The sequence below is a fragment of the Nanorana parkeri genome, unplaced genomic scaffold (assembly GCF_000935625.1).
Source record: "Nanorana parkeri isolate BGI_ZX_2015 unplaced genomic scaffold, ASM93562v1 scaffold2625, whole genome shotgun sequence".
NCBI lineage: Eukaryota > Metazoa > Chordata > Amphibia > Anura > Dicroglossidae > Nanorana > Nanorana parkeri.
Genome location: NW_017308893.1, coordinates 32,534 through 46,746, shown reverse-complemented (window position 1 = coordinate 46,746; position 14,213 = coordinate 32,534). Strand labels below are relative to the sequence as shown.

General features: G+C 44.9%; 1 protein-coding gene across 1 annotated transcript in view; it reads left to right on the top strand.

Annotated features, from left to right (window-relative positions):
- Window positions 1-247: 247 nt before the first annotated feature.
- Window positions 248-14,213, top strand: part of ST3GAL5 (ST3 beta-galactoside alpha-2,3-sialyltransferase 5) — a 32,700-nt gene continuing 18,734 nt past the window's right edge. Inside the window, exons 1-2 of the mRNA XM_018573932.1 lie at window positions 248-288; window positions 9,550-9,655. Coding sequence (XP_018429434.1) covers window positions 248-288; window positions 9,550-9,655 — 147 coding nt within the window. The remainder of the gene's footprint in view (window positions 289-9,549; window positions 9,656-14,213) is intronic.

The window sequence follows — 14,213 nt, the reverse complement described above, 5'->3', positions numbered from 1 at the left end:
GCTGTGCTATCCCACCACCCTATCAGTGCAAATACCTTTTGGACTTTGGTAACAATCCATTCTAATCTGATTCAGTTCATTGAGTGCAGTGACGTAATGACTAGTCTTTCCAGAGAAGAGTGGCTTTGTGTCTCATGGTGCTCTCTTTTGTTACTCACAGGTCTGCCACATGAAGACAGAAGATTGTGCATTCCCCTCTGCACTGTGCTCTTTAGCCTGCTGGTGATGTGCATTGGAGGACCAGAAGATGAGGCCCACCTGTAAATGCTGCTGCAGGATCTTGTTCAGGTATGTAGTACATCCATTATCCCATCTGTTTTTGAGGAGTCGCAAGTCTCCGCATACCTTACAACCATCTATGTTGGTATGCATTAAAACGATGGCAGAAGATAAGAGCATCACCTATCAGAATCCATCAATTTTAGATTGAATGTTTCTAGGTGATTGCGGTTGGCTGCAATAGGTTGCCACCCTTCGTGCTTTACTACTGGTTTGTTGACTGAGCTGGCTAGTGTTATTAGTAAGGTCAACATGGAACCCTCCATTTCTTCCCATGTTATTCTCTATGCAGTTGCTAAGGTTGTTTTTGAACTGTTCTATATGTACCTGCCTGTTCTCTTTATTTTTAATGCTGGTCATTCATTTCCACACATGTGAAATATCTGATCTGGCTCATGCTTTGGCTGCTGCAGTGAGAAAGAAAAGGAGGGGTGATTGACACAAATCTCTTGCTGACTGTGTTGAAGGGATACGTAGTTAGTATGCGGGAAAGTTCAAGCATAGGAAGAGTTCAGACCTGTGAAGGGGCCAGAGTTGACGTTCCAATGAAAGTAACTGCAATGACATGAAAATGGTGAAGCAATTATGTGACATAGGGAAGGGCTAGAGGAATCCCAGGAGCCAGCTTGCCAATGCTCCTTAAACAGTTAGGCTGGTCCATAACTGTTGAGGTTTTTCTCTAGTTGTGGTCAATGGAGGTGGCTCCTAAACAATTCCTGCTGGCTCCTGGATTGGATAGACTGGCTCCTTAATTCCAGATTAAGTTGTCCGCCCTTGGCATCGTGTATTGACGCAATTGCTTTGAGACTGTCAGGTACTCTCTCTTCTTTTCCAATGACAATGGATACTTGTTGGTTTTATCAGCTCCGTGTTTTATAACTGACATCCAGCTTCTAAAGCCCGTCATACAATGGTAGGATTTCCTACTAACTTTCATACTATAAATCTCATCAGAACATTCGATAATGCGATCAGAGACTTGATGGATGTCGTTAGAAACTTTGTTTGGTTTTTGCATTCGATTTTTGGAATGAATGGAGTTTCCCCGAACGAGAACCACATTCACTGTTAAAATTTTGTTCGTTTGAGAAAAATTCTCCATCCTGCTCCTTTTGGTTTACTTTTCCATATGGATGCACCGCTATATTGGCCGCCGAAACACATCGACCGAAAATGGCACTTTTGGCTAAATGCCGAAAGGCCAATTTTCCTGCCGGTACATCCGCGCATCCGTGCTTTCTTCCCTCCCCGCTGGGCGCTGCTCTGTGTCCCAGTGGAGAGGAGAGAAATTGTGACAGCCGGCCGAGCTCTGCGGGAGGAGAGCGCTGTGAGCGGTCGGCGTCTCCTCCCACACCACTCAGCCACCTATCACAGTCCGGCAGAGCGGTGTGTGGGCGGAGACAGCTTGAGCTGTCACAGGAGGTTGAGCTCTCCTCCCTGCACCGCTTGCGCAGCCTCCTGTGACAACGTGTCAGAGAGGAGAGCGAGGTACAAGCAGTCGGTGATCGCTGAGTGTTTGTAGATAATTGAGGACATGGTATGGTTACTATATCCTCAATAATGGGAGTGACCTACATCTCCTCCTGTACATTCATAGTTATGGTTATAGTAAACACACAATGTTATCATGTTATGAATGAACAGGAACACTCAGTATAGAGCAGGGGTGGCAAACTCAAATTCATCGGGGGCCGCATCAGCAGTATGGTTACCCTCAAAGGGCCGGTTGTATGGGACTATGCATCTACTCTTTATTATCATAAATAGTTGCCTCTGCATTCAGTTGCTACTGGTTTTAATAATAATTTAAGTAATAACTAGCCTTGAAAACAGTCTTCTCTTCCCTTCTCTTCCTTAGCAGTGGGGGAGGGGCGGCGATTTGCATATGAATGAGCCGTGATATTTACATATGAATGTGCCGCGGCTTATTGATATGCAAATTACCGCAGTCCATTCATATGTTAATATCTCGGCCGGTACCGGACAGTGCAGGCTGCAGGAACAGCACCAGCAAGCTCCGGAAAGAGTACAGAGTAGAGAGGGCTGGGGGAGGAGGTGTTTCTCTGGCCTCCCCCACCAGCGCCCTCTAGTGTCTACTGTGTGGTAGTGCCGGCTCTGCTCGCTACCACACAGTAGACACTGCTCTGCACAGAGACGGCATAGCGGACCGGCCCTTGCTGCTGTGCGGGCCACATTACAAGGTCCGGCGGGCCGGATTCGGCCCGCGGGCCTTGTGTTTGCCACCCCTGGTATAGAGGATTCCTGTTCATTGATAACAGGGGCTGCAGAAAAAGAGATTGAGGACTTCTATTTTAAAAGGGAAATATCAGGGGTCTATTTAGACCCCTAATATTTCCCCCGAAGCCCCTAACAGTAAAGTAAAAAAAAAAAAAATTTAATAAAAAATGAATTCATAAATAAAAATATAAAAAAAATGAAAACGTTTAAAAAAAAATAAGATATAACAAAAATTAGAAAACATTTAAATAAAAAACATTTTCGGTTTTGGCCTAACAATTTTTTTTATTTTGGTTTCGTTTCGGTTTTGAAATTTCCATTTCGGTGCACCTTTTACTTTTCCATGCTGGAGTCAAATCGATTGTCAAATTGACCTCATTGTTAGAAAATCGAATCAAATAAACGCCCTGAAAGTTAATTTTTTACCGTGTGTACCCAGCTCAAGTCACACCAGAGTTTATTTTTAACAGCTCTGGAGGGAATAGAGATTGATCACGACCTCCGGACAGCGATCAGCTTTGAACCTAGAGGTGTCACGGCTGTTGTCATCATTTTGGATAGAACTGTCTTAAGGTGCCCACACACGCGATCGTACGATAATCGCAAGGTGTGTGGAAGGCGTGCGACCGTTTCTACTGTACGATCGCACGACTTTTGTCTTCCGAACATGTTTGAAAACCAGCCGAGAATCATGCGATTTTCTGCTGGTTTGTGGCATGATCATAAGATAATTGCCGCACGGGCGGGTGTGCGCAAGTGCACACTGCCCGTTCAGCATTGCGGTCATCGGAAGCCCGCCCCTCAGCAGGGCGGGCTTGCGATTATCACAAGTGCGATGTGTCTGTCCAAGATAGGCAGATCGTAAGTTTTTTTTAATAACCTTACAACCATCGCAAGACAAAAGTCCTGTGATGGTTATAAGGTGTGTGCCCAGCCTTAGAGTTTGATTAGGAGTCTGCAGACGAGTCTGTTCTTACGGTGTATTGAGGGAAGATGTACCAGCATTGTGGTTTTTCTGTTCCCTCTGTCATACTGATGAAGCACGTTCTGCATGAGCAATAAATACTGTATATGGTCTGCAAGTTTACTGCCGTGTCAGTTGAAAAGAAAAAAAACAGACCGTATCTAAAGGAAACTTTTACTTAGAAAAGCATTTATAATAAATATATAATAAGTATTAGTTTATTTTTATCAATTAACAAAATGGAAAGTAAATGAACAAAAGAGAAATCCAAATCAATATTTTGCCCTCAAAACAGCATCAATTCTTCTAGGTAGACGTGCACACAGTTTTTGAAGGAACTCGGCAGGTAGGTTGTTCTAGGTACATCTTGGAGAACTAAGCACAGATCTTCTGTGGATGTCGGCTGCCTCAAATCATTCTGTGTCTCCATGTGATCCCAGACAGTCTCCATGATGGTGAGATCAGGACTCTGTGGGGGCCAAACCATCAGTTCCGGGACTCCTTGTTCATCTTAACGCTGAAGATAGTTCTTAATGACATTGGCTGTATGTTTGGGGTCGTTGTCCTGCTGCAGAATAAATTTGGGGCCAATCACATTCCTCCCTGATGGCATGATGGGTAAGTATCTGCTTGTATGTCTCAACATTGAGGACACCATTGATCCTGACCAAATCTCCATCTGCATTGGCAGAAATACAGCCCCAGACTTGCAAGGAACCTCCACCTGCAGCGATTAGTATGTCCCTCAGCAGCCTCATGTCCTATACACTGTATTGGACCTGATGACTTGAGGATCCTTAAACTGCTGCAGTGTAGGGGCAGAGAGGCTCCGGGACCGGTCTAAGAGCAAACCGGCTCAGAGGATCAGGCGAGTATACGTTTTTTTTTTTTGTTTTTTTTTAGTCCACAGACAAAAATAATCAGTTAACCCTTGCAGTGCGGGGGTAGCCCAACTGCAAGGGTTAATAACAGTTTTGCCCGGAGTTGTGCTTTAATGTAATGATTGCTAGTAGGCGGGAGGCACCTTTGTAAATGTTTGTAACGGTGTAGAAGTTCACTTCAACTCCCATAGGGTAACTCCCAAAAAACCTGCTGGTGGAGTAACTGGCATCCTTGTTAATTGCTCTTAGTGTGCGTATATGTATGGTAGGAGCATGAGATTACTAGCCTCCATAGGGGACCGAGAGTAATGTGAATGGGTCTAGGTACTCTTTACAGGGGTGGACAAATTATAATTGAGTTCTGAGCCAGTTTGTCCAATCCAGGAGCCAGCAGGATTTTCTAGGTGCCAGCTCCATTGACACCAACTAGAGAGAATCTCCAAAGTTGGGCGCCAGCTGTAAAAAGGAGCATTGGCGACCTGGCCAATCCCCGACGTATTATGTTGAAGCTATATAAATGCTGCAGATATATTTGATAAAAATGGTTGCAGTGCCGGGTCGGGTTTGCACATGGTCAGTGATAGTTAAAAGAAGAGCTGCAACGCAGGAAGGGACGTGGGCACAGTGTTCACCTAACTTAGAAAAATAACATCATTAATTTTTTTAAGGGCCTGTTCACACGACGTCCGTTTTGTGTGCTGACCGGCTCCGTACGCTGCTGCACTCAAAATGCATTCCAATGTATCCCTATGTGTTTTATGGGCTCCAGTTCTCACGTGCGCAGTCCGTTCAGCTTACGACAGAAAAAATACTGCATGTCACATTTTGTCCGGTTCAGAAACGGTCAGGAAACGCAAACGCGTCCAAAACGCATCAAAAACGCACTGCACTGCAGCTAACATGCTAACAGCCCCACTCCAGCATCCAAAACGCGGCAAAAACGTGGCAAAAACGCACTGCATCAGTCTGCAGATCCGCACCTGATCAGGACCTGATATCATGTGAACAGGCCCTAAGACTCACATTGGGGATTTTTACTGAGAAAAGTAGGAAGGTGGAGAACTCCTCTTGACAATAGAATGAAAAGGACATGGTGGCTGCTTTTATACTGGTGACATCTATAGAGTGTCTTTTCTGTAACCACAAAACTGAAATTAGATGTCAATTTGCCACCTTTGTAGGAAATGGAGAAATGGAGAAATGGTTTGTATATGAATGTATCAAATATATTCCGTCCATGTGTTGACCAAGAGCTATGTGAGCAGGATGTGGCAGGACTGCTATGACACCTACATTTAGTCATCTCCTCTGTCTGTACTTCATCTCCGCTCTTCCCTTTTTAAACACGCACTGCTGGTTTGGTCATGGACCGGTGCCAAGTACCGTCAGCTATTGTTAGAATTGATTTAGAGCAGTAACACCTTCTTATTGTGCATCCTTTACCCCAGAAATGTCACAATCCTAAGCAGTGTAATCATATTTAATCTGTTCTGTATACTTTTCCATATCTGCCTGTTGAGGGGAATGTATTGCAATATTTTATATATTTTAAGATCGGCAACTTTAAAGGCCTGCCTGACAAGAAATGTGTGTAAGCTAAGAGCAAGCATGCCGACAGTGCTAGACTTTCTTACTCGAAAGCCCAGCATTGTCTGTAAAATGAGTGTCATGGATGTGAGTTTGGTAGGTAATCGAACTTGCCCAGCTAGCCGGACATTTTGCAAGTGTTTTAGCCTGATTTAAGCATCAGGCAATGCATATGTTATAGCAGAACTCTGGGCAAAAGTGTTCGTAACCCTTACAGGGAGGCTACCCCTGCACTGCAAGGGTTAAGTGCTCATTTTTGTATAGGTGCTTGTGATGGAGGGGGGGGGGGGGGGGAGCAGAACACACACAGAGATCGAGAGTGGTTTTTTTTTAGGACCTGTGGCCGAGGGGTTCCTTATTAAGGGATACACAGCAGTAGGGTACAGTAGGGATAGAGGTTGGCTTGGCGGAGGGAGATCCAGGCGGGGTGATTCGCAGAGTGAGGGGTATGCAGAGCCCTTCTGGAGGGAGAGGGGTGAAGGTCCGAGGTGACCTGGCTTTGGTGTCAAGTACACCAGGTAGCAGGCAGCAAAGGGTTCACAGATCTACAAGTCCCAGCAGTTCTCATCTTCTCGTCTGCTTCCAGGGAGATTCCCCAGTCACAGGTCTCTCTGTGTCTATCACTGGATTAAAACTGAGAATACTCTGACTACCTTCTCTGAGCACAAGGTTGTAAATATATTGAGGGGAATTTATCAAAACTGGAGCAAACAAAAACTGCAGCAGCTGTGCATGGCAACCAATCGCCTTCTCTTTTCATTCTGGTCAGTAAGGATTTGAAAATGAAAGAGAGAGCCTGATAGGTTGCCATGCACAGCTGCTCTAGATTATGTCTGCTCCAGTCTTGATAAATTCCCTTCATTGTACCTGGAGTTCAGGAATCGGAGATCTGAGCACAGGCACTGCTGTTGCCGAAGTGTCTTGTTTTGTCCTGTACAGAATACAATACATCCCGAGCTTCCTGCTCATCTCTAGACCCCTTGTGTGGGCACAGGACTTCATTGATCAGTTACATAGATCAGTTGACTGATTAACATGAGGCCTTTGGGTGAGTTTTGAGCACATGTTCTTAGATGTTGTTAATTTCCAAACACATCTAATATTTCAAGGCTCATATTTCTGATCTACGTTACAGTGCTAAAAAATAAAAGTTATACTCACCTGATCCACGGAGCTGGCTTGCTCTGAGGCCAGCCCCTGGAGCCTCTCTCCCCCCTCCGCTGCAGTAGTCTAAGGATCCTTGAGTCATCACGTTCTATACACTGTATATAGGACGTGAGAACGCTGAGGCACGAACATCCCCAGACATGGTATCACCCAGGGAAGCCGTCGGGTGACACTCCTCTCATCACGCATGCACTATTTCTGTGATCGCACTGCACTGAAACGCAGGGCATTGCTGTACCGTGTGTTCTGGTACAGGTGATTGCACTGTGGGTGGGAGGCTTGTCTGCAAAGACATTGACATGAATGGCAAAACCATGCCCCCTCCCACCCCAGAATACAGGAGGCTTGCTCTGTGTGATCTTCTAACCGCGCCGGAACGCACTGGATATGGTGTGAACCGGCCCTAAAGGATTTCTAGACCCAAGAACAAACATTTTTTATGTTGTAGCTTACCAGTCCTTAGATGTGGCTGCTGCATTAGTTTTAATTTTTCGGGCTAGTACAGAAAATTCCTGTTGATCCTGTGTTTTTATAACCTTCTGTGCCCTGAACTGACACCTTAAAACCATATCATCTGTGAACTACAACCCCCCCCCCTCCCTCCCCATGTGTTATGAAGATGAGCGAATGGAGAGGTGTTTGTAATCCAAATCTAGGGAGCAGCCTAGGGTGACCCCAGGTGAAAATACAGGAATAAAAGTTCAAAAAAGAAAACTAAAGCAGCCACCACATCTAAGGATCAGTAAGCTGTAATATATGACATATTTGGTTTTGGGTTTAGACTACGGATATTCATATACCAGTATCTGTATCGGTACCAATACTTGGCATCTTCACAGGAACTACCAGGGTTGCAGCTAGGACTGGGCCCTGGAGCTCCATCGCTTGACAAAGTTAACAAAAAAGAAATTAAAACCAACTCCGCTGCCCCTGCCATCTGCATACAAATAAACACACGCATAGGAAATTGTGTGTGTGTGTTGAGTCCTGCCACCATTTCACTGTGTGCCATATTGTGGTACCTGGGCAGAACTCTCTCACACACACAATGTGCATTAAAGGGTAAGTTCACTTTCCCAGGTAACACGGGAAAATGGAATTACCCAATCAAATCTGGCCCGGTCTCTTCTACCCCCCCACCTGCCAGCTTTACTTAACTTTCTGCAAACAGTCCCTAACCTCCGCCAGTACAGGTGTCCTTACCCCGTACTGTCCAGCGCATTCCTGTCCTATGCATTTTGAATTTTGCTTGCAAATTGCAAGCACTCATTGGTCAGCGTGGTCAGGTGATTGGCCGGGAAGCCAGCTCCTTGCCAAATGGCCGCCAATCAGCATCGAGCCATCTTTCCGGCCAATCAGGTAATTAAGTTTGCATGGAGCAGGCCTCCCAGCCAATCACAATCAATCCAGCCAAACAACATGGAGTCGGCTTCCCTGGCAGTCAGGAAGCCGGGTGGCATCTCATTACCCGCTGCCCGGCTTCCTGACTGCCCGGGAAGCCTGCTCCATGCCAACGGAAGCACCGATACTCAGTGAGTACTGAAAGCAAAATATTGGTACTCGTACTCGATACCCAAAAACTGGTATTGGTGCATCCCTAGTTTTAAACTTTTAAAACTTTTTTTTTTTTGTATTGGGTAGATTTGGGTAGTAGATTGTCATGAAGGACAAGTAGATTTGACCCCCGCTTTAGCCCTTGGACAAGTAGTTTTTTCAAAAATTTCCACACCCCTGTTGTGACCGGTCGGATTACGGGGATGACTGTATTTTACTCGCCCTATAATTCTATGTAACATACTTGTCTCTAATAAGGCACTTATTTAAGTTTTTCTCCCTGCCCTGCATGCTGTTCTATTTTAGTCGGGGTGGTGTTGGTAAACAACTAGCTATAATTAAGGGCGAGTGAGGCAGAAACGTGTGAGTGATAGTTTTTTTTACAGATCCATGTGGAATAAAATTTTGAAGTTCTACACATTATAACGTTTCTCTCTCCTCCCCTCTCTCTCTCCCCCCTCCCCTCTCTCTCTCCTCTCTCTCTCTCCCCTCTATTCTCCCCCCTCTATCTCTCTCTCTCCCCTCTCTCTCTCTCTCTCTCCCCTCTCTCTCTCTCTCCCTCCCCCTCTCTCTTTCTCTCTTTTTTTCCCTTTTCTCTCCTCTCTCGCTCTCCCTCTTTCTCTCTCTCTCTCGCTCCCCCTCTCTCTCTTTCTCTCGCTTACCCTCTCTCTTTCTCTCGCTCCCCCTCTCTCCTCTCTCTCACTCCAGTATAATATAGAAGAAATGTGATTGTACATTATATTGTACATATTTATATATCACATGGTTGTTACTGTTTATGTAGATAGTTTTATTTTAGATTGTGTGGCACAAATTGGGTTACTATCGTACTTAGTGTTAAACTGGACTTTTTCTTCTTTTTTCTTTTTTTTTCTCTAGGTCTATCTTGTTCTTTGTTTTTTTATTGTGCATCCTCTATATCTGCAAAGTGGGCCTGGATGCGCAGACGTGCGACCTTAGAGTGGTGGACCCCTATCACATAAAGGTACGGTGGTTCCAATAAAATGAGGCAAATTATCATTCTGTCTGATGAGTTTTACATACAACTTTGTAAAAATGGTCAGTGTGTTGGTGATTGCCATGTATTCACATGGTCCTGTATTTCTTACTCTGCCTGTGTCTCTGTTGGGGGGATAGCCTCTACTTCCTGTTCTGTCTGACACCAGTCAAATAAGAGATTGTACCTTACTTCCTATTCTTTTCTCTCTGACCTGATTCCCCTCTCTGAAAGTTCCAAGTTTTTCTTGGATCTGCACTAAGGGAGTGCAAGGGGGACTCTATTGGGGGGGGCACAAATTTACATTGAAGAGGCCCTGTCACCACACCATTGATTGTAACAAAAGTCTTCCCATCAGATGATATGTGCATGCCATTTTCCTGTAAACGCCTCCCTTGTGTAGACCTCCAAAAGCCCTGAGACTGCTGCTGGGTGCTGCCATTTTGGATATGATGCCAGCAGCCCCAGCAGAGTCAGAGCTCACTCAAATGACACTCTGTAGCAGGGGTAGGCAAACTTTGGCCCTCCAGGTGTGGTGCAACTTTAAATCCCATCATGCATCTGCCTCTGGGACTCATGCCTGTGGCTATCAGAGTCTTGCAATGCCTAATGGGATTTGTAGTTTGGGTTTGCCTACAGCAAATATTATAATAGAAAATGAAGGGAATCCTGGACACGATACAATACAAAATCCTTTAATGCACAATAAATATAAAATGATGCAATATAATTCCCATATACAAAGTATCCATCCTACAGTGGAAATTAAAAGCTATGACAACATTGCCATGCCACTGCACACCTCTCCACCAGATACTCCTCAATTCCCACACTACCTGACAAGTTAATCATGGGCATTGTTTGAACATGCTAGCGTTATTAAATAGGATCAATGCTTCATGAGCAGACTATATAGTACAGAAGTTATAGAGCTGATTTTTTGGGGGGCTAGTTCACACCCTAACTGCATCAGAACTGTGTGTGTAGCTGCAGTGTGATGCGTTTTGATGGATTTTTTATGCGTTTGTGACACGCTCGGGTGCTGTTTTTTTTTTTTTAGCTTAAAATGGGCTTTCATGTGCAGTCCAGTGCATTTGCAGACGTTTGTATTCGTTTTTGATGCGTTCCGTTGCGATCTGGTGCAGCTAAAAGGTGACAAGCAGGATTTTTTTCTGACTGCATCGGAACTGACCACACTGGTGTGGACAGAGCACCAGAAATCACATTGGAAAGCATTGTGACGAGATTTTGATGCACCCGCAAGACTGAACGGACTGCATCACAACTGCATCTGGTGTGAACAAGCCCTTAGGCAGGCATCCACTTTTCAGGACTGCAACATTGTTTCAAGCCATAGACACATTCAGCAATCATTTTAAGAGTCTTATTTCATTAAAGTGACACTAAACTGAGGCGTTAGATCTTAAAAATGCATTCAAGTCCCTTAACAATTAACAAAAAATGTATGTTATTTGTGTATCACTCGGCTGTAGATCCTCAAATCATCTCTGAATTGCTGCTGACACTGTCCTTCCTTCTGGAGGGTGGCTACTTCTGTTCCCCATGGTCCCTGTGTGTGTTGTAAAGTAGTCACCACTCCAAGCTCACTCCTGTGATGGACTACAATCTCAATACAGATTAGTAAACTCTTTAAATCCAGCACAGGAGTGAGTTTAGAGCGGTGGCTACTTTACAAAACACACAGGGGGCATGGGGAACACCAGTTTAGTGTCACTTTAAGGCTTCTTGTACATGGCCATGAGAAAGTTACTGCTCGTATGTACATGTCTTCTTCTGGCCAAAAGGTTGCACCGTAATGATCAGTAAAATGATTGCATTCAGACGCGTAAGCATGTATGCGTTCACATGTATCAAATTCTCATTCTGTTCCTCCTGCTCTGTTTTCAAAGTCATTTTCTTGTTTGGACGTCATTTACGCTTTACACTGTGTTTCTTTTTTGCGGCCGTGCGCGTGAGGCCTAATGATAATCTTTCTGTGCAATTGCCAATCCGATCTAAACTCTATTGAGTGCTTGAAGAGAAAGAATGAGTTCCACTTCAAACATTTGAACAAATGACAACAGGTGGTGGCAAATAATGGCAAAGTGAAGTGAGCGTGCACAGAGCCCTCAATGCAGATGTGTACACTGGGCTGACCCTTGGTCAGTCGCAGGTCCTCCCTCCAGGTTGTGACACAGTACCATGCAGAGTAATCATATCCCGATCAGAACAATAGACAAGCTGCAGGAGATCATTTTACTTCCAGGCTGGGTGAGTCCCTCCATTTTCTGTGTTAGACAATTCATCTCTTCACCTGGGAATACACAAGGGGATTAGTGTTTGTTATGCCCCAGATGTCTCCCTTGGCGTTATGCATTAAGAAGAACCTGAGGAGCACGTCTCATGTGGAACAGTAACTGCTTTGTTATTTTGCTACAGATATAATTAGGGCTTTCCAGGCTGTCCCCTGGGATCTGCAGGTTTGGCAGAATATCTGCTCTCAGGTTCAGAAAGAAATCGTCAGACATGGTGGTGTAAGCTGATCTTCTGGCTGGCTGGAGCAGGGCAGGAGCAATAACATGACACGTAGTAGAGTGACGGCAGAAGAAGACCAATTGTCCAAAGGGAACCTGTCTAAATAAAAAATAAAGGAGCTGCTATTATGTTTGAAATGAAGCTTCAGGGCTGCGATCCTTCTTCTTTCACCTAATAGTGAGTCACAGATCTCAGAAAAGCAACTTAAAGAAGAAACAATGACCTACATACCCCGGCCCTTAAAGGAGAACTATGAGGTGAGTGAAAATCACTCAGCCTCATAGTTCTAGCCGACCTGTGACAATTAAACTGTGACAGGTCGGCTCAATAGATCGGGAAGTGAGCGAACACATACCGTCGCTCGCTCACTTCTCGATCCTGTCCCTGCAGAGGGCCGTGACTGTCACTTACGGCTCCCTGCAGGGTTTCCCCCCCCCCTCACCGCTTCAATCCTCCAGCGCTGACTGGCGGAACGGACTGGGGAGGGGGCGGGTACATCTGGCTCTGCCTCTAGATAGGCAGAGCCAGCTGTCACTCACGCAGATGGGTAGATCCAGACAGTAATGTCGGGATCCGTCCCGGCTGCTGCGTCTCAGTATAGCTCGCGGTATACTGAGCTTTGGGTGACGGGAGGACGCTAGTTTATGTCCTCCCGTTACCTTCAGGAGAACTATGGGGAAAAGCCTTAACCCTATAGCTCAACATTTAGGTGGAATCGGATGTAATTTGAGCTCTGGGTGGCCCTGTCGGCAATACCTGGTTCAACAAAACTTTATTCTTTAATTGACTTCTGTTGAAGGATCTAGATGTAAAATGAACAGGGAATCTATTTCACTGCTGACCTATAATGATATTCACACTGCTTGTTGTCTTTGGAATGTTCTGCCATTAGAATCTACTGAACATATTAATTTTAATTACCTCTCAGCGTAGCCTTCATGTTGCCCATACTCAGGTTATTGAAAGATTTGCCTAATTCACAAGACCTCTCACTCTATTATTAATGGAGAGCTAGTGCAAGCAAGAAAAATAAACCTGGCAGAAGGCTTATACTCGGATATTTCATTTAAAAGACAACACTAAATCATTTACACTCAAAATAATGTTTTTTTCCCCCCAAGTGGTTAAATCTCACCATGCTATCCATGGACTTGCTTCCTCCATTTCTTTGAGATTTTAGTGCATTTTGGAATTGTCATATTTGAGGCCTACTTGCCTGCTTTACTACACCTTCACTGTCAGGGCAGAGTGACCGTTTCTGCAAATAGCCCACCCCCTAGGCGATCCGTGTTCCTTCACTGCCTCCCCCTGTGTTTTCAATTGTCACATCTACTGTGTTCACTGATGATTCTGTGAAGATCTGCCTACCCGTTAAGCAGATCACACATATTCACATCTACTGTTGGATGAGAAACACCAAGAATAACCACACGGGTCCAGCTCTTTATTTCCACTTCCAAATATCCCCCTGCAACAGTCCACCCTGAATAAGCTTCAGTAAGCGATGGCGTTGGAGCTTACCCAGGTGGATGGCGTCATGCCCCCCCAACGCTTGACAATGTTTGAGCCCATTGATTGTCTGCTCAGGTCCAAACACATGGGGGAGTTCACATGCTCCCTCATACCTGGAACAAAGGAGCGAGGACAGAGCAGGGAGGCAGCAAGGCAGTACAGATAGGTGAGATGTGCTTGTAATGAGATTTTTGCTGTATAGTACTTAGGCAGTGCAGTTTATAAAAGTGCCTAGCTGAACCCTCCTTCTACCGGGGAACGTTTTTAGGGACTGTTATTTCCCCCAACCACCGCTTAAAATCATCACCTGGAGAAAAGCCCCCAAAACATGCAGACTAATGCTGACCATACACTAATAGATTTCTTTATCGAATGCCATTCAAAATTTTGTTTGAGTTTAACATTTGATTTTGGAATGAGTGGAGTGAGAGTTTAATTAGTTCTAGAGAAAATTTGCATCTCACTCTTTCGATTTTTTTTTTTTTTTTTTTTTTTTCTT